General features: G+C 40.0%; 1 protein-coding gene across 1 annotated transcript in view; it reads right to left on the bottom strand.

Annotated features, from left to right (window-relative positions):
• The window catches only part of RNF115 (ring finger protein 115), an 84,775-nt gene continuing 62,779 nt past the window's right edge, over positions 1,586-23,581 (bottom strand). The window contains exons 5-9 of the mRNA XM_003481472.4: positions 14,396-14,446; positions 13,130-13,202; positions 12,106-12,199; positions 9,883-9,998; positions 1,586-8,929 (exon numbers count right to left, since the gene is read on the bottom strand). Coding sequence (XP_003481520.1) covers positions 8,798-8,929; positions 9,883-9,998; positions 12,106-12,199; positions 13,130-13,202; positions 14,396-14,446 — 466 coding nt within the window. The 3' untranslated portion in view covers positions 1,586-8,797. The remainder of the gene's footprint in view (positions 8,930-9,882; positions 9,999-12,105; positions 12,200-13,129; positions 13,203-14,395; positions 14,447-23,581) is intronic.

Below are 23,581 nucleotides of genomic sequence, written 5' to 3'. Positions count from 1 at the left end.
AACTGATGCAGGTTTTTGCCTCTCTTTGGTATTCTTAATCCCAAGCCCTACTTAGGGTTTCCTCAAATCAATAACTACCACTGTTTGAAATACCACCAGATGTAAGCCCTATAAACGCAGGAACTTTGTCTTGTTTACCCCCCCGCCCCCCCCCCCAAAAGTGTCAGGCTCACAGGAGGCTCTTAATAAATTTGTTTAAAGAATTTTTGATCCTGCTGTATAGCACAGGGAACTATATCTAGTCACTTGTGATGGAACATGATGGAGGATAATTTGAGAAAAAGTATATACATATATGTGTGTATGTGTGTATATATATATATATGACTGGGTCGCTCTGCTGTACAGTAAACCAACTATAATGTAAAAATATATATATATATAAAAGAATTTATATGATGGGCTAGACTTTACATATGATGATTCTAACCTCATACAATCCAGGTAAACATTCCCTGATTACTCACTAGTAAACAAGTATAAAGAGGTTAAATGTTGCCCCAGTGCACAGGAATTAATTAATACAGGACCTGCTCACTCTAAAATCTGTGCTCTGGTGATTACCTACTGCCTGCTAAGCATCTTCTCTCTCAACTCCTTCACCATTCTCCCCATTCTCCCTTTTCCAGAAATAAGACCACCTAACACTCTCTTATTCCAGCCCCTTAATAGCAGACTATCAAAAGAAAACAGACCTTGTCTGTGATCCTTGGCAAGGACTTGCCAAATGTGTTATACTGAAGTGGTAGGGTTCAGTACAATAAACGCACACACATTTTCTCAGGCCCAAAGTTATCATGCTCACATGTGACAAAAAGCATGAGGGACTTTCCTGGATCTTTGTGCCTCCCTTGGCTCATGAAACTAATTTCAACAAGTATTCCTATCCTATCACCATGCCAGTCATTCAGTGCCATACATGGAAAACCTACCTTGAACTTTTGAGTGCCATCTATTTCTTGATTGTCCTACCTTCCATCACGGAGAAATCAAAGGTTGGCTTCTTCCCCACTTCCACCAGGATCAGGTAGATTTCACTGCAACTTTAGCAGTAAGACACAACACATGCAATACCTTCCCTTCTTTCCTTTTCCTTTCTTATCTAGTCATAAGGGTCTATCAATCACACATCTCAGGATGAATTACATCAGGTATTTTGTGACTATTCTAAGTTTTCCTTTTTCTTTCTACAGCTTTGTAAGCCTTGTGCCAGAGGAAACTTTAAAAAAGTCACAGCAAGATAAATCTGATTCTCTTTAGCTTGGTATCTTTCACATTACAATATGCAGAGAGAAAGAAATAATAGGACAAAGGAGAAGAGATGCTAAGTATGCCAAGAATCTGGGGGATATAAGATGGGCAAATGTCCTTTCCTCACTGCCAGAGCAAACCTGACTTTCTTCCTACCTCAGTCATCAGTTGAAAAACAAAAAAACAAAAACAGCTTTCACAAAAGCAGCTGGTATACAATTCTCACTCAAATACTCGATAAGCATGTGTGTTGTGGTACCCCAGAAGAACTTGTCCTCCCTTCCCTCCAACACAGTAAAATAAACAACCAAGTCAAACAAAATGAGAACACCGATTTTTCTTGGAAGAAATTTTTATTTGATACTGTTTAGGGAAGAGAGAGGAAGCAAGCAAAGATAGGCAGGCTAGGAGAAGAGCACCAGATCCAGTAACTGACTTGGCAGAAAATGAGGAAACGAAGAGACCTTGGTATTCAATAGCATCCACATAGCACTGCTGGAGGAAGAGGAAGATTAGCGCAGACAGCTGCACCCCAGATCCTGTCTAGCTGCTACTAAGTGCTTGTCAACCTCTTTGGTCATTTTTCTCTCTTTTTAAATAAATGTCAAAGTGATAACTGCAGCCTTTTCTCCCTAAACTCACAAATCCTCTTATCTCTCTCTTTGGACATGTAACCTCTTGTCACAGTCAAGCAAGGAGGTGAAGGCAGGATATTCCTGATAAGGGGAACTACATGAATAAAGGGATGGGAACACAGCCAACTAAACAAGGACTAAATGGCAAGCCATTAGAAGGAAACAGACACCTTACCTGTGATCCTTGGCCAGGACCTGCCAAATGTGGGAGCTAAAGTTTGTGGGAGCAGAGAGAGAGAAGGCTGAAAGAGATGGGTAAGACCCTTATTAGTGATGGTCTTGAACTTCAAGCTAGGGATTCTGGATTTTGTGTCTTATGGAGGTAAAAAGACTAGACATAGAGTCAAAAGACCTGGATTCAGATTCTGGCTCTGCAACACATGTGTCTTTGGGCAAATGAAGTTTTGAGGTGCTATTTCCATCTACTTATCTGTACAATAGGCTATTTCCTATTCTATTTTCTTTTTCATAGACACCTCTGAGAATCAAAAGAGACTCTGGATTTTAAACAGAGAACCACTCAGATTCTGACCCTGAAGCCTCCAAAGCTTTATCCACTTTATTACATTCACTTTAATCTTTCTCTACCTGTTTTATGTTAGTTTTGTATTTTTAACTAACTAAATTTTCAGCTCACATGTCTGGAGATGGCTTTTACTTTTTATTATTCAAAGACTCTTCTGAAACTACTCAATATTTTACAATCACTGGAAGTTTCACATACAAGTCATGCCCAACTATAGGCAAGGTTTTTTCAGAGTTCCCTTTGTGGCTCAGTGGTTAACAAACTTGACTAGGATCCATGAGGATGTGGGTTTGACCTCTGGCCTTACTCAGTGGATTGAGGATCCGGCGTTGCCGTGAGCTGTGGTATAGACTGGCAGCTGTAGCTCTAACTGGACCCCTAGCCTGGGAACTTCCATATGCTGCGGGTGTGGCCCTTAAAAAAAAAAAAAAGAAAGAAAGAAAAGAAAAGATTTTGTCCATTGTGCTATGCTAATTATGGGCTACATAAAAAATGTGCAGAAAGGACATATGACTGCTGCCCAAGTTTATCAAGACATTCCAGAACATTAGACTACTAGCTCCTACTTGAACTAAGCAGAATAAACAAAGCAACAACAAGTCGAAGATCTCACTTTTAAAGAATTAATTTTATTTATTCTGCTTATCTCAAGACTTGGTTAAACAGAAATTTGAAATACTTGTATCTTGGTTTTCAAGGTATACTGATATCAGTGATTTCAAATAAGACTATAAATTTCTATACATGAGTAAGCAGTTTTCTGGACACACATCTTAACCTCAATCTATGTGAGTGATTCACAACCCAAGGAATTTGAACCTCTGTAAGGCCATGGAGTTATTATAAGAAATCTGTATAAGCATTATCTTTAATCTGAATTAATAACATTTATCTTACAAATACGTATATACTATACTTCAACTGGATATATAGATCCTGGTGTGACTAATAAAGACAAATTGATGTAAAAGCTTGTAGCAGCTTTTTGTTATGTGTTTTTTCCATCAAAAGATACTAAAAATACAACTATAATCTTGTTGGGATGGAGTCTGCTGACTTTGGGATCTTAAAAATGGTACCGCTTATTAGAAAAGGTAAAGGATAAAAAGAAAGAAAAGGTTAAGAACCACAAGCCTATATTGCATTTTTATAGACATAAGTGTTTCAGGTGAAAAAGGAAGGCAACACATAGGCTCCATTTCTGTGGATACCATCTAAGTATAATCTGGCAAAACACAAAGTTTATATGTATAAAATCTGAGAGTGAGTCCCTGTAATCCTACTTTTCTGACAGGTCTGAGATATCAAAACCTCATAATGTCCTTTGGATGAGATACTTTGATCCTGTTGTGATCTTGAAAAAGATCTCCAGTTGTACACATTGTATTCTACACATTTTATTTTCAACCCAGGGAGCAGCCCTGTGGTTCCCAGCCTAAGTGCTGAGATACTGACATTACTCTAAGTTACAACCTCCCCACACAGGATAGGCACCTGTGATATGTTTACCCCACCAAATCTTTCCCTAAGCTCCCTCACGTTTAACTTACGTTAAAAAAATAAAATAAAATAAAAAAACCTAAACTTATGTTAAATTCATTTGGGAACTCTCAGAGTACGCTCTCCTGCCACTCACCCCAAACTCCCAAATCCCTACTGGTTTATTCTCATAAATAGCACTCTCATCTTCCCACCTCTCTACAGAGACAAAGAGGGTTCTTCCCTCATATTCAAATATCTATTCACCAGCCCAGCTCCTTCACCTGTCTTCCTTCACAGATGGCAGTGGCCTAACTAAATCAGCTCTAACAACCAACTCTGAAGTACTCTTCACTTCCCCAAGCCCCAGAGGCTGTTTATTGTTGTTTAAAACAATGATGGCCCGCCTAATGAGCTTTTGTTATTGATACATGCATTTTCCTTGAGGAAATGGCACTTTGATACCAGGAAGACACTGAGTGTGCAGCAGGTCCTGTGAGAAGTCAATTTGCTATCCATAATTTACCAAGAAAAAAAATTTTTAAATAACAGATAACTGTTTGAGTTCAACTAATTATAACACAGAAATAGATGAATACTCTTTCCTCAAAGCCATTTTTCCTCAACCTTCAGAAATGACCAGACTTCTAGCTTCAGTGAATCCCTTTGCCTCTCACCACAGAACAGTCGGCTTACCTGAGCCAACAGTGCCCTGTAATAGAGAACTGCAGAAACACATGGGCCTGAGGCATGTACAGTGAGAGAAGTGCCAGCCCTCTGCTGTTGCCCTGCTCATTTGACCTCACTGCCCACCACATCCCTTCTTCCTCTACAGTGAAATGTGCACATATGCATTTGTCTATGAATAAACACACACACACATTTATGTAGATTCTCTAGGTTTCTCAACTCTCCAGAGAACTAGCAATGGGAACTTAGAGGGAAAATTAGTTTTTTAATGCCAGGATTATTCCTTCTCTGCTCCCAACTCACTGGCTTAGAAACCTCAAGGATGTTGGAGGTATCAGTTAAATGTTCACCACTCTGCCCTTCCCACTCAACTGCCCAGTTCCGTCCAGCCAGGCTAACCCATCTGGAAACTACCCAAGAAGCAATAAACATCTGGAGGCCAGCAAGGAGTTGTTCTATATAAATTTCAAGTCTACCAATCTCTAGGAAGTCTCTCCTAATTATGTGTAACAAAATAGTTTTATTTCCTCTCATGTCAAACTATACTGGACAAAAGGAAGAAAAAAAAAAAAGACATTCATGAATAAGGTATGTCTGTTTATCTCTGCATGAAACTCAAAGAGTAGGCCATTTAGTATAAATGTAAAAGCCTCAAGTCTAAGGGCCCAAGATTGAAAATTACACCTATTTTCTATTCATTTTGATAATGAGGGAAAGCTGAATCATCTCTCCCTTGACTCCTAGCAAGGTTCCAGTTTCCTGTAAGCTTTCCATCTGTAAAGGAATGAACACCTGAAAAGTCTTGGTTATGCAGCCCTCTGCCTTGGGCACTATATCTAAACTGTGTTTAAAACATTTAAGAGTAAGACATTCCTTGAAATAAACATTTTTGGGGGCTGCACCCACAGTACGCAGTTCCTGGGCCAGGCATCAAACTCATGCCACAGCAGCGACGACACCAGATTCTTAACCAGCTGAGCCATCAGGAACTCCGGAAATAAATTTTTAACCCCAGCCATGTTCTGGTGTTAAGCCAATGAATGTGCAGTATTTCTTCCTAGAATGGGAGGCATCTTAGGCTTCCAGGTTAATTTAGTTAAAGAGGGAAAAATACATATGAGGCACAAAGCAAATTGGTCCTCATCCCATATACATTTCTTTCACTACTTAACCCTAGTACTTATACTTATGTCTCTAAGCAAAGCAGACCTACTTGGTAAAACTTAAGTAAGATAAGGATCACTCGGTTGTTTTCATTTTTGTTTTTCCTCCTTGTGATGGTTAATTTTATGTGTTACCTTGACTGAGCTAAGGAGTGCCCAAATATTTGGTCAAATATTATTCTAAATGCTTCTGTGATAGTGTTTTTTTCTTTTTCTTTTTCCCCCTTTTACAGCTGCACCTGTGGCATATGAAAGTTCCTGGGCTAGGGGTCAAAAAGGATCTGCCGCTGGGACCTATGCCACAGCCATGGCAACACCAGATCTGAGCCACTTCTGCAACCTATGCCACAGCTTGTGGCCATGCCAGATCCTTAACCCACTGAGCAAGGGCATGGATTCAACCCACATCCTCATGGACACCATGTCAGGTTCTTAACCCATTGAGCCACAACAGGAACTCCCCATGAGGGTATTTTTTTGATAAAAGTAACATCTAAATCAGCAGGCTGAGTAAAACAGATTGGGTGGGTCTCACCCAATCAACTGAAAGCCTGAATAGAACAAAAAGTCTGACAGTCCTGCTAGCAAGAGAGAACGCCTGCCATCTGACAGCTTGAGTCGCCTGCCATCTGACAGCTTGAGTCGTGACATCAGTCTTTTTCTGCCTTTGAACTCGAACTGAAACATTAGGCTGTCTTGGGGCTCAAGCCTTCTGGATTTTGGATTGGAACTTATACCACCGATTTTCCTAGTGCTCACACCCTTGGAATTGGACTAGAACTACACCATCAGCTCAACTGTTGGTTGGCTGTAGATCCTAGGACTTCTTAGCCTCCGGAATCATGTGAGCCAATTCCTAATAATAAATCTTTTATACACACACAGAGAGAGACGCACACACACATCTCTTATAGGTTGTGTTTTTCTGGAGAACTCTAATACACTCCTTACCTAAATTAATCTGGAAGTCCAAGATGCCTCCTATTCTAGGAAGAAACATTAAAGATTCATTAAGTAGGAGGGGTTTTGGAAACAACAAACAGAGATTCATGTCTTCTATCTAAAAGAGCAAAAAAAGTGAGGAAAATTTCAGATAACTTAGACTGACGCTATTTGCCATACTGAATATTGAAAAGTTAAATCCCTATCCAGTACTTTGAGTCCCTCTGTCAAGCTACTCAAATCCTTTCTAGCTCTCTAGTTGTAAGTAAAAATACATCTGCCTACCCTGGCATCTCCAGATACTAAGCAGACTAAAATTTCCAGCTGGCATAACATTTCTGAGGCAGCTGATATTGTTCTACTGAAAAAGTGCACTGTGCCCCAATTTCAGCCTAGCCCTTCTCCACCTAAGTAGTGGCCATTAAAGATTCATAATATACCTGTCATGTCCCCTCAGCCTCATCACCCCTCCCCATTCAAAACCAATGGTATTCAGTGTATTTCTGGGCTATATTTCAATAGTTAAATAGTTCACATTCTCTGAAGATACAATCTCTACAGAGGTATAACATAAGAGGCACATGAGAAAACATCCTTTATTCCCTCTGGTCCCAACCTGAATCATACCTTATGGTCACAACTTTTAGAGGCAGGCTATTAATTCAGCAATTAAATTAAACTCTCCCACTTTCTCTCTTCCCTCCCCCATTCCTCTGTCTTCTAGCAAAGTACAAAGATTATCTCTAACCCCATCCTTCACCCCTAAAACTAGTGTTTGACAGTCAATAAAACTGAGCAAAGACTCCTAGCAAACAGCCTCACCGAAGAATAGCATTCCTGTTCTAATCATTCCAAACTATGAAGGGTTGATATGACCACACAAATGGTGTCCCTCTGTCACTGTTTTTGGTACAACAACAGTGGTTACATGTCCCCATCATTTATTTTCAAGACTCTGAAGTTTCAATAACTTTCTTAATCTTCTTCATTTATTAAACTTTAAATACTTAAATGTGCCAAAGAGCATGTGCATATATTTTTTAGGCTGGAAAAAAGAAGGCCTACCTCTCCTAGGCCAAGTTGTTTGGGGACAATCACAATAATTAGTTTGACTCCAAGTATAGCCAGAACCAAGCAAACAGAAAGGTTCAGAGATGATAAAGGGCTTAGAAAATGTAAATGAAACAAAAAAATCTTAATTCTTGAAGACCAATGAATGAATTACTAAAAACAATTAATTGGCTGTAGAAGCAGTAATGAAGTAATTGTTTCTGTGAGGGAAATTATTTTAAGGTGCCCAGGATATACAATAAGTTAGGGATCATTAAAAAACCTCAGAACCAAAGATTTCAAACATCTGTCTTTCTGTGTATGTATGCTGTCCAACTCATTCCCAAAAAGGAACCTGAATCAGATTCCTACCAACATAAGACTCCTAAGACATGTCATGTTGGTTCTGCAGAAGTTGCATCTTATGGAGTAGTCTTTAAAAATAAGAATGAGAAAATCGAAGAGTACAATGATAAGCCACTTTCTCCTTCCCAGCATAATTTTTCTTTGATTTTCTCTCTGAGTATTTAAGAAACAACAAAACCATTAGTCTTAGATTCCTGAATTAACCTGATCTCACATCATGGCTAATGTGGCCAAGAGTAGATGCTTTTATACAATTAAAACAGATGGACTTTATATGTCAGTATGACTCCAGGGCTCTGGTCCCACTGTGTTTACTGTAAAATACACTAATGGTAGGGTGGAGACTGCAGAAAGAGGTGGAAACATCCATCACAACGTACATGAGAGATAGCAGGACCCTAGCTAGACTTTATGGAACTGATTCTATTCTGGCAGGAGAAACCCACATAATTAAGTTTCACACTTACAAAATTATCACTCCAAATTCAGGAGTAAGAGGCATTTGGTTGTGGATACAATTCCATCTGTAGATACTAACTTTAAATTTAGAGAAGAAAAACACTCATTGAATTAATATTATGGGTTGGGGTTTCTTAAATGATTCTTAAATCCACCTACTATTTTTTTGTTTTGATACAATTAACAGCTGTGATAAGAGCTCTACCATGGCCCTGGCTCAGATGCGGTGTTTAGCTTCAGAAAGTCCATCGGTCATGTAGCTGGCTTTCACTGCTAAATCTGTTGCTTGCAGAGGCCCCAGAGGTCTGGGTTTGCTGAGTAGAGTCCTCACCACTTAAGCTCTTCCTACACACAGGACATGCGTCATGCTGAAACAGAAAGATGCATGTAAACAGCCTGATCTGGGAAGGCAGAAATACTAAACACTTAAGAAATATTGAGAATCAAGAGTTCTCATCATGGCTCAGCAGAAACAAATCTGACTAGTATCCATGAGGACACAGGTTCGATTCCTGGCCTCACTCAGTGGGTTACAGATATGGCATTGCTGTGAGTTGTGGTGTAGGTCATAGACAAGGCTCAGATATGGCTTTGCTGTGGCTGTGGCATAGGCCAGTGGCTACACCTCCAATTCGACCCCTAGCTGGGGAACCTCCATATGTTGTGGGTGTGGCCCTGAAAAGACCAAAAAAGAAAAAAGAAAAAAAGAAAGAAATCCTGAGAATCAGCAGGTAGAAAGACAAAAAAGGTGTGCATTCTCACAGAGGGCATGCGGGAATCCACAGTGTAACACCAGGGCATCTCCCAAATAGAACTTTCAACACAAATGACAGAATTCTAGGCCAGCAACTTAACAACAGCTAATACTTATCACTAAACGGAACTAAACAGGAACAATGACCTGAGATAGTCTAGACCAGGGGTCAGCAAACTTCTCTGAAAAGAAACAGTAAGTATTTTAGACTTTGTTGGTCATATCACCTATGTTGCAACTAATGAACTCTGCTGATATAGCACAAAAGTAGCCATAGACAATTTGTAAAAAAAATAAACATATCTGTATTCCAATAAAATTTCATTTACAAAAATAAGTGGTAGGCTAGAGAGACCTATAGGTCATAATTTTCTAACCCCTGGTCAGAGAAGTTCCAAATAGATTAATAATCTAAAAAACAGTACTGGTGCTACTAGGAATTAGTCAGGGACTAAAATCTGATCTGCCTGGCTCTCCACGAACTGTTAGCTACACCTTACTGTGAACCATCCCCCAAGATGTGACTGGAACAGCTGCCCGTCACAAATGAGAGCTGCCTATACTTACCAGTTCTAACCAAGGCACAATACAACTGCTGTGAAAGAAGTGGTTGCAGGGTAACTGTCGGACTTCCTCCTCAACTGTGTAATCCTCTTTGCATACTGGACACTCTAAACCCTTATCTGTTGGAGAAGGAAACGCCTTTTAAAGTTATCAAGCAAAAAGAAGGAAGAAAAAACTGGCCCAATGTCTTCAACAACCAAAGGAATACACAAAGACAAAGTGCATCTGAGGAGGAGGCCGACAAGAAGTATGAATTTTATTTCAAAGTGGGGATAGAGGTGTTAACAGACAGGGATAGGAAAGGACAGATGAATGGGCCTATTCCAATACGGCTTAGACAGGAACTATATAAGGCCTACTTCTCAATGGAAAGAGTTGCAAGAACTAGGGCTTGGATTATCTGTTAAGGAAAACAGGAAAAACATCTTCCAAATGTGACAGTCTTCTGGCAATTTCCACTGAGGATGTACCGGCAATCTGTCCACCACAACCAAGGGACTCTCCTCAGCAATCTTAGCAGTTCCCATTCAGGGTCTCAAGCCACTTTTACCCTACTACTTTCCACATTACACATCCTACTTCATCATGGTTACTCTAAAGCCTTTAGTACACGCTGTTCATTAAAAGCTGTACCAGGAGGTGGTGCTACAGAATTGCAAGGCCCAAGCACACCTCAGGCTCCAAGTCCAGTAACAGGAAGCCCTCTCCTCTGAGAGGAAATGGCTACAAACTAAACTGGGTACAACAGGCAGTGCGTTCCAAGTTTCCCAAGTCTGGCTAGTAGTACCAGCTAGTCTACCTCTCCAGCAGCCGGGCCATGATTATTACATGCTCCATAGTACTCAAGGCATTTGGAATAAAACACCACTTAATAGATTCACTTCTTCCTCTCCATGCCCACCACCCTCGCCCTAATTCTAGCTTTTACTCCTCATGCCTAGTCTACTGTAACAGCCTCCTAGGTAGTAGTCCTGACTCCAGACCTTCCAAATATATCCTATACTTTGCTACCTGCTAATTTTCCCTACTACCAACTTCATAGCAATTCCCAGATCATCTTCACTTGGATTCTTAGCCTGCATCTCAAAATCAACAAATTCAAAATTAAAAACATCACATCACCTTCTTACCCAAACCAGGGCCTGCTCACAATTTCCCCACCCCTGATGATGTCAGCACCACCTCTGTAGTAACAGGGTTATAAAATCTTAGAATCATCTTTTACCCTTTCCCCTCCCCTTCATGCCATTACACAAAAAAGTGAGGAAAGTCCTTCCTCAAAATGATTTAAGTCTACCCTTTCCTTTTTGTTAGCATTGTCACGATCACCTGAACTCCATCTAGACGCTGCAACAGCCTCTTAAACACCTGTTTCTACTTCCTCTTCCTCTTAAAAACAATACCCTCCAACTAATCTTCCCCAAAGACCACTTAAATTCTCTCATTCCTCCACTTGGGGAACTACAAAATTTACCTACCACCTAAAATATTCAGCCCAAACTACTCTGCCAGATTCAAGGTCCTTTATAACAAGGCCCCAGCCTTGCTACCCAGTCATACCTCCCCTCTCCCCAAATCAGATTCTATTTCAGATCTAATGAGGTCATTCTCCTTATAGAGAAACCATGTCTATGCTGACATTCCTACACCGGTTCAGGCTTTTCCATAAATAGAATATCTGTAAGATGGCCCATCCTGTCTTTAAAATCGTCTAACTCTTAAGCTGGATTTTTTGGGGAAAGAAACTTCCAGTCCAAAATAATGTCCCTTATCACTAAGTTTTTTCAGTGCTTATAAATGAAACAATATCTGTCTAATGCACTTAATGCATACAGAACAGATGTGAAACAAATTCCTAGCCTCCCATTTTTTTCTCCTCCTCTTTCCCCAAAGTCAGTATCTTCTATTGAACACTACTTTTTATACTGTTGGCTAATCAATCATTTGGTGAGTTTTGCTTTCCTTAGTAAGTTCTTTAAGAAATCAAGTCTTACATGTCTTTGTAGCTCTTTATTTCCTGCACGGCATCCAGAAAAAGGACATGATAATTGCTCAGAAATCACCTGCTAACTAACCCTAATGAAGGGGGAGAAGATACCTCCCATATCTGGTACCTAAGTAGGAATTTTAGGAGTGCTACAGCTTCACTTGATCTTAGAATAGGAAATGGCTCGGATTCTGAACAAAGATAATAAGATGACAAAATATGTATGAAAATGAACCTACCAACTTGTTCCTGAGTTATTGTCACTGTTGGAAGAGATGTGATCTTTTCCTTGTCTGCTGGGGGAGGCCCTGTGTTTTCCAGTTGTCCTAAAAGCTACAAAGAAAAAGGAAAAAAAGAAGCAATGATAGACATCTAACTATCCTTAGGGAGGGAGCTGCTCCAGCTGAGAAGAAACAGTGCAGTTATTAGAAATGTTACCTGCTCTTACTTCAGCAAGACTCTATGAGGCTTGGTTTGCCCTTGCCTGCTACCAGAACACTCAAAATTGCTTTACAATTTAAGAGTGACATTAGTATAAGCCTACAGATAGATCCATCATTGCCAGGCCCACCTCTGGGCATAAAGCAATTTCAGAGGCAACAAAAGGGTTGTGATGTCATGAATAAAACTACAGCTTAATCAAAAGTAATACTTAATGAGTTCAAAAACTTCATCCTGTTGAAAGGAAAAAAAGGTGAGAGTATGGAAAGTAGCATAAGGTTAGCCAAGAAAAAGGTAAATTACTGCCTATAAGAAGACTTGGATATAAATGACATGCTTTCTATTCTCAGTAATCCATAAGGGAAATGAAAACTCAATTAAAATAAATATAAACAAGTGTAAACAATTACAGATGGCATGGGAATACTTTTTCCTCTGCTTCCTTCCCCTACTTTGCTCCATCTAGCAGAAATCTCTGCTTTAACATGTGAGGAGACCCTTGTTTTTTGTGAAGTACTTGTTAACAGGATCCTCATAGGATTGAACAAGAGGCCAAAGACAGAAAATATTGTTTGTTATAGAGGTCTTTTCTTCCTTTGAAGTTGAAGCCATCTTCTAGAAAACCCTTAAGACCACGAAAGTACATGGATACTGAGCTAAACCCATAAACCGTTTATCCCCTTAGTAAAATGGAAACCCACAAGCTCAAAATATTAGAGAAAGCAGAGTGAGTGTCATTTCAGAAAGTAGCAGAAGGAAAGCAGGAAGCCTGTGGAACCATGAGACACATTGAACAGACACTCTCAAAAGGCAGCTCCTCACCTGGGTTACAATGGCATCAAGCCCTGTCTGACCCCAGGCATAGTCCCCAGGGTTGGAGTGCAGCATCCCGCTCCTATATGTGAGATGAGACAGACAGACAGCATTAGATGAAATGGCCAGGCTCCGCCTTACACCACAGAAAAAACTGGCAGAGGGACCCTGTTCCCTCCCAGAGCCAGAATGTCACTAGTTCTCTAGAATCAAGTGGCAAAGAATTTCTCAATAATTTCAAGGTCAAACAGATTATCCAGAGGTAGTCTTTCATTCTCTAGGAATTTTTGCTTAACTGAATGGAACACAAAATGTGAAGCTACCTAAAATACCATATGACAAACCAGAGCAAAAACATGACTCATTGCCTGTTAGTTAAGAAAGTTTGTCTTCTCTGTACCCACTGAATATTAAACATAGATGGAGCTGCTTTTTAAGGAGTTTTTCCTTCATGACCAGCCAAAATCGATAGCAGACGTCCCTCATTCTAAGAGGCTGCCTGTGGTCTTGAACAATGAGGAGCTTTCAGGCACAGAAGCAGCCACCGTAGTCCCTCTGAATCACAGCAATTACAAGAGACTTGGCAGCACTGTTTTTTGGAGCTATTGGTGCACTACCCTGGATGACAGATATCCAGATTCTTTGGCTGGAACTTGTTTAAATAAACTAGAGGCTATAAAATAGAGAGACGGTGTGAAAGGACTGAGGTCCTGCTGAGCAAAGAAGCCTTCTGCGGCAGTCTGAAGTGGCAGATAATCATCTATACAAGAGGAAATTTCATCTTTAACGCATACTATACATAAGTGTCACTCTGAATTAAATAAAGCCTTTTGTTTTTCTGAAAAACTCTATTTTGAAAAAAAGGAAGTTATAAGCAGTTTGTATTCAATTTCAGAAATTCTTAAGGAATAAAATCTTCCCATACGATCTAGATGAGAAATGTACGAATCAAACATGAAGCCTGGCAGGGACCATCTCATTTTCCATCTCAGCACAACCCTCAGATCTGAATATGAATGGAATCGGGCACATCCAGTGCCTAGACATCCTGTAGGACCACAATGGCCCTCATAAGCCTGAACTAATTTTTTATCAGTCAGAAACAAGTTCTGATTAAGTCTGGGCTCCAGCACACAATGGTAGTCTTTAAAAGCCTGCCAATCACACCTATTTACTACTCACCTACAGAGTTCTTTCTCTTTCTCACTATGGCACAGATAATACAGTACCTATATGATGATACTCCAGGAGAGTAAGACAGAATTACTTACTTACCAAGAAAATGGGGATCCAGGAATGAATCCTGCAATGATCTGCTGCAGTACTCTATTGGAGGAGAAAAAAATAGATAAGACGACAGACTAATGAAAGTATCCTACAGATAAACATGGCTAACTAATCACCAACTCCCCCAAAACACAATGGCTTTTCACTGTTATACAATAGAGAGCTGCTACCTGGTAGAGTGCCACTTTGCTATTATGCCTGTCTTCCTGAGCTCTGCTACATTATGTATGAATAGATTTTTGTGAATTAGGCTGGGAAGGAATCTGATTGTACGGTTAGTTTTCAAACCATGATCCTTGGATCCCTGCCAGTAATATGAGAGGCTAAAAGGGATGTTAAGCCAGTGAATTCAGGACTCATCTCCCTCTAACAAGGGTAGTTCCATTTTTAACACTAAAAATTATACACACTGTGCAAGACACTATTGAAAGGGCCCTTTTAAAAAAGCTCAACAATAGCTAACTAACTACATTACATATTTGTCTTAAAATATGTTCCCAAGTTTTTTAATATTCCTTCATTATGCATGTTGGACTTAGTGACTGACTTTTTTTTGAGGTATAATTGATAGATAACATTATTTTTTCAGGTATAAAACACAATGACTTGATGTTTGTATATATTGCAAACAATCACCGTAATAAGACTAATTAGCATCCATCATCACATAGTGGCAAAATTTCATTTTCCTAGTAGGAAAACTTTTAAGATCTACTCTCCTAGCAATTTTCAAATATTCAATATGCTATTAAAACTATAATACTGTAATTAACTATAATGAACTATATTCTCATTACGGTTTTGATTTGCATTTTCCTGATGATACAGCCACAGTATTGTACATTACATCCCCATTTTTTATTCTTCGGAAAATTCTAAAACAAACATCCTTCCTATTACTAACTTTATAAGAGATTTTCAGTTTACAAATGGGAGACACAACCCATACATAAAATAAATGGGGTTTTGCTTATGACAAAAGAATGACTGCTTCAACACCTAAACCACTATAAGATATATTTAACCTACAGTATTTGTAACAGTTTTCAGCTACAGCTAATAATAGTGCAGTGTAATTAAAGCACGCTGAACCCATTATTTATTTTATAACTGGAAATTTGTACCTTTGGACCCCCTTCACTCATTTTACCCATCCCCTACCCCCTGCCTTTGGCAACCACCAATCTGTTCTCTGCATTTAGAGCTTGGCCATTTTTTGTTACTTAAGAGTCCACATATAAATGAGATCATACAATCATATTGTTGTATTTTATCATACAATAAATAATTTATTTTACTTAGCATAATGCACTCAATGTTGTCATAAATGGCAAGATTTCATTCTAATTTATGGCTGAATGATATTATTATTAGATATATATATATATATACATATATATATATACACACACACATACACCACAGCTCTTTCTTTATCCATTCATCCATCAATGGACACTTAGGTTGTTTCCATGTCTTGGCTATGGTAAACACTGCTGCAATGAACATGGGATGCATGTATCTTTTCAAATTTGTGTTTTTGTTTTTTTCAGATAAGTACCCAGAAGTGGAATTGCTGAATCATATGGTAGGGTTTTTTCTTTTTTCTTTTTCCAGCCACATCTGCGGCATATGGAAGTTCTCAGGCCAGGGGTCAAATTGTAGCTGCAGCTGCAGGCCTATTCCACAGCCACAGCAACAATGGATCTGAACTGCATCTGCAACCTATGCTGTAGCTTGCAGCAATGCTGGATCCTTAACCTACTGAGCAAGGCCAGGGATTGATCCTGCACCATCACAGACACTATGTCATGTTCTTAACCCACTGAGCCACCATGGGAACGCCTAGGCGTTCTATTTTTAATTTTTTGAGGGCCGTTCCTACCATTTTCCATAGTGGCTACACCAATTTACATTCCCACAAGCGGTATACAAGGTACAAGGGTTCATTCTCTTTTCTTTTTTAATATTCTTTCTTTCTTTCTTTTTATTGATGTATAGTTGATTTACAATGTTGTTTTAAGTGTACAGCAAAGTGATGTAGATAATACATGTATCTTTTTTCAAATTCTTTTCCCTTACAGGTTATTAGAAAATACTAAGTATAATCCCTGTTTCTCTCTTCTCCACGTCCTTACCAACACGTTGGGTTCTTGTTGGGTTTTTTTGGTCTTTTGGGGGGCATACCCACAGCATATGGAGGTTCCCAAGCTAGGGGTCCAATCGGAGCTGTAGCCACCGGCCTTCGCCACAGCAATGCCAGATTTGAGCCACATCTGCAACCTACACCACAGGTCACATCAATGCCAGATCCTTAACACAATGGGAACTCCTCATTGTGGTTTTGATTTATATTTCTTTAATGACTAGTGATGCTGAGCACCTTTCCATGTACTTGCTGCCCATTTGTACATCTTCTTAGGAAAAATGTCTATTCAGACCTTCTACCCATTTTTTAATCATTTGGCTTCTTGCTACACACTGTATGAGTTCTTTATATATTCTGAATATTAACCCTTTATCAGATAAATGATTTGCAAAAGGTTTCTCCCATTCAATAGGCTGCCTTTTCATTTTGTTGATTTCCTTTGCGGTACTGAAGCTAAATTTTTAGTCTGATGTAATCTCACTTGCTCATTTTTGCTTTTGCTGTCTTTGCTTTTGGAATCAGATCCAAAAAAGCATGGCCAAGACCAATATCAAGGAGCTTACTGCCTATTTTCTTCTGAGAGCTTTATGGTTTCAGGTCTTATGTTCAAGTGTTTATTTTGAATTAATGTTTGTGTATGGTGTGAGATAATGGTCTGGTTTCATTCTTTTGCTTATGGCTGTCCAGCTTTTCCAATACCATTTATTAAGGAGACTGTCCTTTCTCCATTATATATTCTTTTTTTTTTTTTCCCTAGGGCTGCATCCGTGGCATATGGAGGTTTCGAGGCTAGGGTTTGAATCGGAGCTGTAGCCGCTGGCCTACGCCAGAGCCACAGCAACGCGGGATCTGAGCTGCGTCTGCAACCTACACCACAGCTCAGGGCAATGCCTGATCCTTAACCCACTGAGCGGGGCCAGGGATTGAACCTGCAACCTCATGGTTCCTAGTTGGGTTCATTAACCACTGCGCCAGGACGGGAACTCCTCCATTATATATTCTTGACTCTCTTGTCATTAAATTAATTGATCATATAAGAATAGGTTTATCTCTGGGATCTCTATTCTGTTCCAATGATTTAGGTGTCTTGTTTCTATGCCAGTACCATAATGTGATTTACTTCTATACAACAGAATGTGGTGGGATAACTGTGGCTTCCAAATCTAGGTCATAAAAAGCATTATGGCTTCCTCCTTGCACTCTCTCTTGGACTATTTTTTTCTGGAAAAGTGCCATATCAAGCAGTCCTGTGGAAAGGCCCATATGATAAGTAACTGAGGCCTCCAGACAACAGACAGAACAAATTTGTTACAATTTGAGTACTTCCCAGCTGATTCTTCAAATGACTACAGCAATAGACAATGTCTTGAATGTAAGCACATAAGACTCTGGGCCAGAATTACCCAGCTAAGCTGTTCCCAAATTCCTGGTCCACTGAACCTATGAGATAATAAATGTTATTTAAGCCTCTAAGCTCTGAATTAATTTTGTCATACAGCAACAGACAATTTTGACAGAGATTTTGATACCTAGAAATGGATACAGCTATAACAAAAACCTAGAACATGAGAGTAGCTTTGCAACACAGCAGAGGGCAGAAGTTGAATGGACTTTGAGGAGAACGTGAGCAAAGTTTGAACAGCCTTGAAAAAATGTAGAAGCATGAGGACTTTTAAGGAACTTATGGGTAGGCACATAAGGGTAAGTGAGAAAAATCCTTTTGGAAACAGGAGGGAAAGGATCCTTGCTACATAGTACCAAAAGTTGATACCTGCTATAACATGGAAAATAGAAGGTAGGAGTTCCCACTGTGGCACAGCAGAAACGAATGTGACTAGTATCCATGAGGATGAGGGTTTGATCCCTGGCCTCGCTCACTGGGTTAAGGATTCGGCATTGCCGTGAGCTGTGAGGGAGGTTGCAGATGTGGCTTAGATTCCATGTTGCTGTGGCTGTAGTGTAGAGCAGCAACTACAGCTCTGATTCGACCCCTGGCCTGGGAACTTCCATATGCCACAAGTGTAGCCCTAAAAGGACAAAAAATTAAAAAAATAAAATAAATTAAAAAAAGAAAGAAGTTGTGGCTCATTAAATGGATGATAATCTAGCTAATGATATTTCCAGATAGAACGGTTTTTTTGTTTTCTGGGGTTTATCTTTATGGCCACAACCCGTGGCATAATTAAGCTCCTGAGCCAGGAATTGAATCCGAGCCACAGATGCAACCTACACCACAGCTGTGGCAACACCAGATCCTTTACCTCGCTGTGTTGGGCCAAAGATTGAACCGATGCCTCCACAGAAACCCAAGCCACTGCAGTTGGATTCTTAACCCACTGCACCACAATGGGAACTCCAGGAAGGAATGTTGATGGTGCCCCTTGGATTCTCCTTGCTGCATTAAAATGCAAAAGGAGAAGAATAAATTAAAGAACGAAAAGTTTAAAGAGAATTAAGACTGGATAATTCTGAAAACTCTCAGCCTCTCCAGATGGCAAATGATACTAAAACTAAGAAACAGCTTTCTAAAAACAAGAAAGAAATGGGGAGTTCCTGTTGTGGCTCAGCGGTAACGAATCCAACTAGGATCCATGAGGACTTGGGTTTGATCCCTGGCCTTGCTCAGTGAGTTAAGGATCCAGCATTGCCATGAGCTGTGGTGTAGGTCACAGATACGGCTCTGATCTGGCATTGCTATGGCTGTGGTGTAGGCCAGCAGCTACAGCTCTGATTCAACCCCTAGCCTGTTCCCTCCATATGCCACAGGTGCGGCTCTAAAGACAAAGAATAATTCAGTTAAACAACTGAGCTTCTAAGAAGCTTAAGGATGCTGTATTAGTTTCCTGAGGCTGCCATAATAAATTCCCAAATAATGCATAGCTTAAATAACAGGAATTTATTCTCTCACAATTTTGGAGGTCAGAAATCGGAACTCAAGATGCTGTTAGGATTAGTTCCTTCTGGAGTCTCTGAGGATCTGTTCCATGTTTCTCTTCTAGCTTCCAGTGGTTCCCATCAATCACTGCTGTTTCTTGGCTTGTGGATACATTATTCCAATCTCTGCCTTACTCTTCATATGGCGACTTTTTTTTTTTTTTTCCAATTTCACCAGCAAAAATGAGTTTATTCGAGCTCAACAAAGAACTGCAATTTGGAGTCTGCAACCATGAGTAACCATGACTTTCTTCCCCAGCTTCTGTATCCAAAGTTGTCTCTTCTTCTAAGAACACAATTGGATTAGGGCCCACTCTAACCCCCATGACCTCATCTTAATTTGATTACATGCATAAAAGACCTTATTTCCAAATAAGGTTATATTCACAAGTACTAGAGATTAGGACTTGAACATATCTTTTTGAGGGGATATAATTCTACCCACCACCAAGTACTGCCCTTCAGCAATCCCAGCACAAGCCCAAAATAGAAGAGAGATTATCTAAAAAAGATCTATAGGCATAGCTTTTGTTAACAGCGTGAATCTCACTAATGTTCACAGGAGACTCAAAGTTTTAAAAAGAAACACTGCCAGCTTAAAATGAAAGGTACAGAGGCAGCACAAAATGAAGAGAGACCTTTTGGGCCCTCAAAATTCTACTGGCAAGAATCAGGCTAAGAAAACTATGAAGCTGCAAATCTGGACTACTTTTCATGGAAAAGAAAGAATGACTCATAGAGCAGAACCAAGAACCAGGAGGCAGGAAACAAGAGCCATAGAAAAGCATTCTTGGACAGAAGCAGAACAAAGTTCTAATCAAGGAACTTCCAACATTTATCCAAATAAACATTAGAATTGCTATGAATCAGTGACCTCTTTGTGCCTCCCATTTCTCTCTCTTTTTTTTTTTCCTTTATAGGGCCACACCCTCGGCATATGGAAGTTCCCAGGCTAGGGGTCAAATTGGAGCCACAGCTGCCAGTCTACACCACAGCCACAGCAATGCCAGATGCAAGCTGCATTTGCAACCTATACTGCAGCTCCTGGCAACTCTGGATCCTTAATCCACTGAGCAGGGCCAGGAATCAAACACACATCCTCATGGATACTAGCCAGGTTCATTACCACTGAGTCACAATGGGAAGTCCAGCCCATTTCTCTCTTTTTAAACAGAAATCTCTGTATCTGTTTATTATATTCCTGCCCCATCACAATATGTTGGGTATGTGAGAGGCAGGAAAATTGTCTTACAGATCTCCACATCAAAAGGAATTATATCTGAGGATTTATACCCAAAGAGCCCCAACCCCACTTGGACCTAATTAAATGATAACAACTTGGGTTTCAAGTTGATACTGTAAAGGGACAAGATTTGTGGTGGGTCTTGGGAGGAGGTGAGTGTATTCAGCACATGGAAAAATGTAATTTCTAGCCAAAAGTTGAACTATGTCCACGAATTCTTTAATACTCCTTACCTTCAATAAGTAGAGCTTCATTCTCCTCCCCCTGAATGTGGGCTCAACCTAGTGACTCACTCCTTACAGATAAAATACAATTGAAACGACAGTGTCTGGCTTCTAAGGTCAGGATAGAAAAGGCATTATGGGACTTCCTTTGCGGTGCAGTGGGTTAAGGATCTGTCATTGCTGCTGTGGCGCAGGTTCAATCCCTAGCCCGGGAACTTCTACATGCTGTGAGCACAGCCCAAAAGTAAAATAAAAGGCATTATGTTTTTTTCTTTCTCCTTTTCTCCCTCCTGGATCATTTACCCTAGGGAAAACCAGGTTTCAAGTCATGGGATCCTGAAAGAGTAACATGGAAAGGTACACACAGTGAGGAATTGAGGCCTCCTGTCAACAGCAATGTGAGTTGACCCACCTTAGAAGCAGATCCTCCAGCCTCAGTTAAATGTTAAGATAACTGTAGCTACAGCAGACATTTTGATAATAACCTAATGAAAACTTTTACCTGAACCTCCTAGATAAGCTGCTCCCAAATTCCTGACCCACAGAAACTATGAGAAGATAAAAATTTGCTGTTATGAGCTAATAGATTCTGGGAGAATCTATTTACACAGCACTAAGTAACTAATATACCCTCCTAGCTTGCTAGTACAGGCACACCTCATAGATACTGCAGGTTATTTTCTAGACCACATGATAAAGTGATTGTTACAATAAAACGAGTTCCAGTGCATATAAACATTATGTTTATACTGTAGTCTACTAAGTGTGCAATAGCTTATGTCTAAAAAATGTACATATCTTAATTTTAAAATATAAAATATTTTACTGCTGGGAGTTCCCATCATGGCAAAGTGGAAGCGAATCTAACTCACAACCATGAGGTTGTGGGTTCGATCCCCAGCCTCGCTCAGTGGGTTAAGGATTTGGCATTGCCATGGGCTGTGGTGTAGATTGCAGAGGCGGCTCAGAGCTGATGTTGCTGTGGTTGTGGCTGGTAGCTGCTCTGATTGGACCCCTAACCTGGGAACCTCCATATGCCACAGGCGCAGCCCTAAAAAGCAAAAAAAAAAAAAAAAAAATTTTACTGCTAAAAAACACTAACCATTACCTGGGCCTTCAGCAAGTTGTAGTAACAAAGATCACTGATCAAAACAAGGTTTAAAATGGCAATAGGAGTTCCCGTCGTGGCACAGTGGTTAACGAATCCGACTAGGAACCATGAGGTTGCAGGTTCGGTCCCTGCCCTTGCTTAGTGGGTTAACGATCCGGCGTTGCCGTGAGCTGTGGTGTAGGTTGCAGACGCGGCTCGGATCCTGCGTTGCTGTGGCTCTGGTGTAGGCCGGTGGCTACGGCTCCGATTCAACCCCTAGCCTGGGAACCTCCATATGCCGCGGGAGCGGCCCAAGAAATAGCAACAACAACAACAAAAAGACAAAAGACAAAAAATAAATAAATAAATAAATAAAATAAAATGGCAATAAATACATATCTATCAACAATCACCTTAAATGTCAATGGACTAAATGCTCCAAACAAAAGACAAAGAGTGGCAGATTGGATAAAAAAAACAAAAACTTTCAATCTGCTGTCTACAAGAGACTCACCTTAGGGCAAAGGATACATACAGATTGAAAGTGAGGGGATAGGAGTTCCTGTCGTGGCGCAGTGGTTAACGAATCCGACTAGGAACCGTGAGGTTGTAGGTTCGATCCCTGACCTTGCTCAGTGGGTCAAGGTTCCAGCGTTGCTGTGAGCTGTGGTGTAGGTCGCAGACGTGGCTCGGATCCTGCGTTGCTGTGGCCCTGGCGTAGGCTTGGCAGCTACAGCTCCGATTCAACCCCTAGCCCGGGAACCTCCATATGCCGCAGGAGTGGCCCAAGAAATGGCAAAAAGACCAAAAAAAAAAAAAAAAAAGAAAGAAAGCGAGGGGATAGGAAAAGATAATTTCAAGCCAATGGACAAAACAGGAGAGTAGGAGTTGCAATACTCATATCAAACAAAAGAGACTTTAAAATGAATGCCATAAAGAAAGACAAAGAAGGACACTATTTAATGGTAAAAGGATCCATTCAAGAAGAGGATATAATCGTCAATATATATGCCCTACTATAGGAACACGCAGATACCTACAACAAATACTAACAGACATAAAAGGAGAAATTGATGGAACACAATCATAGTAGGAGACTTTAACACCACACTCACATCAATTAACAGATCCTCTAGACAGAAAATCAGTAAGGCAACAGAGATCCTAAATGACACAATAGAAAGGTTAGACTCAATCAACATTTTCAGGACATTACATCCAAAAAAATCAGAATATACATTCTTCTCAAGTGCACATGGAACATTCTCAAGGATTGATCACATACTGGGGCACAAAGCTAACCTCAACAAATTTAAGAGTACAGAAATTATTTCAAGTATCTTCTCTGACCACAATGGCATGAAACTAGAAATCAATCACAGGAAAAGAAATGAGAAAAAACTTACTACATGGAGACTAAACAACATGCTACTAAAATATGAATGAGTCAATGAGGAAATCAAGAAGGAAATTAAAATATATCTTGAGACAAATGATAATGAAGACACAACCACTCAAAATCTATGGGATGCTG

Source organism: Sus scrofa, chromosome 4 (genome assembly GCF_000003025.6).
Source record: "Sus scrofa isolate TJ Tabasco breed Duroc chromosome 4, Sscrofa11.1, whole genome shotgun sequence".
Classification (NCBI taxonomy): Eukaryota; Metazoa; Chordata; class Mammalia; order Artiodactyla; family Suidae; genus Sus; species Sus scrofa.
This window is presented reverse-complemented; position numbering and strand designations above follow the sequence as displayed.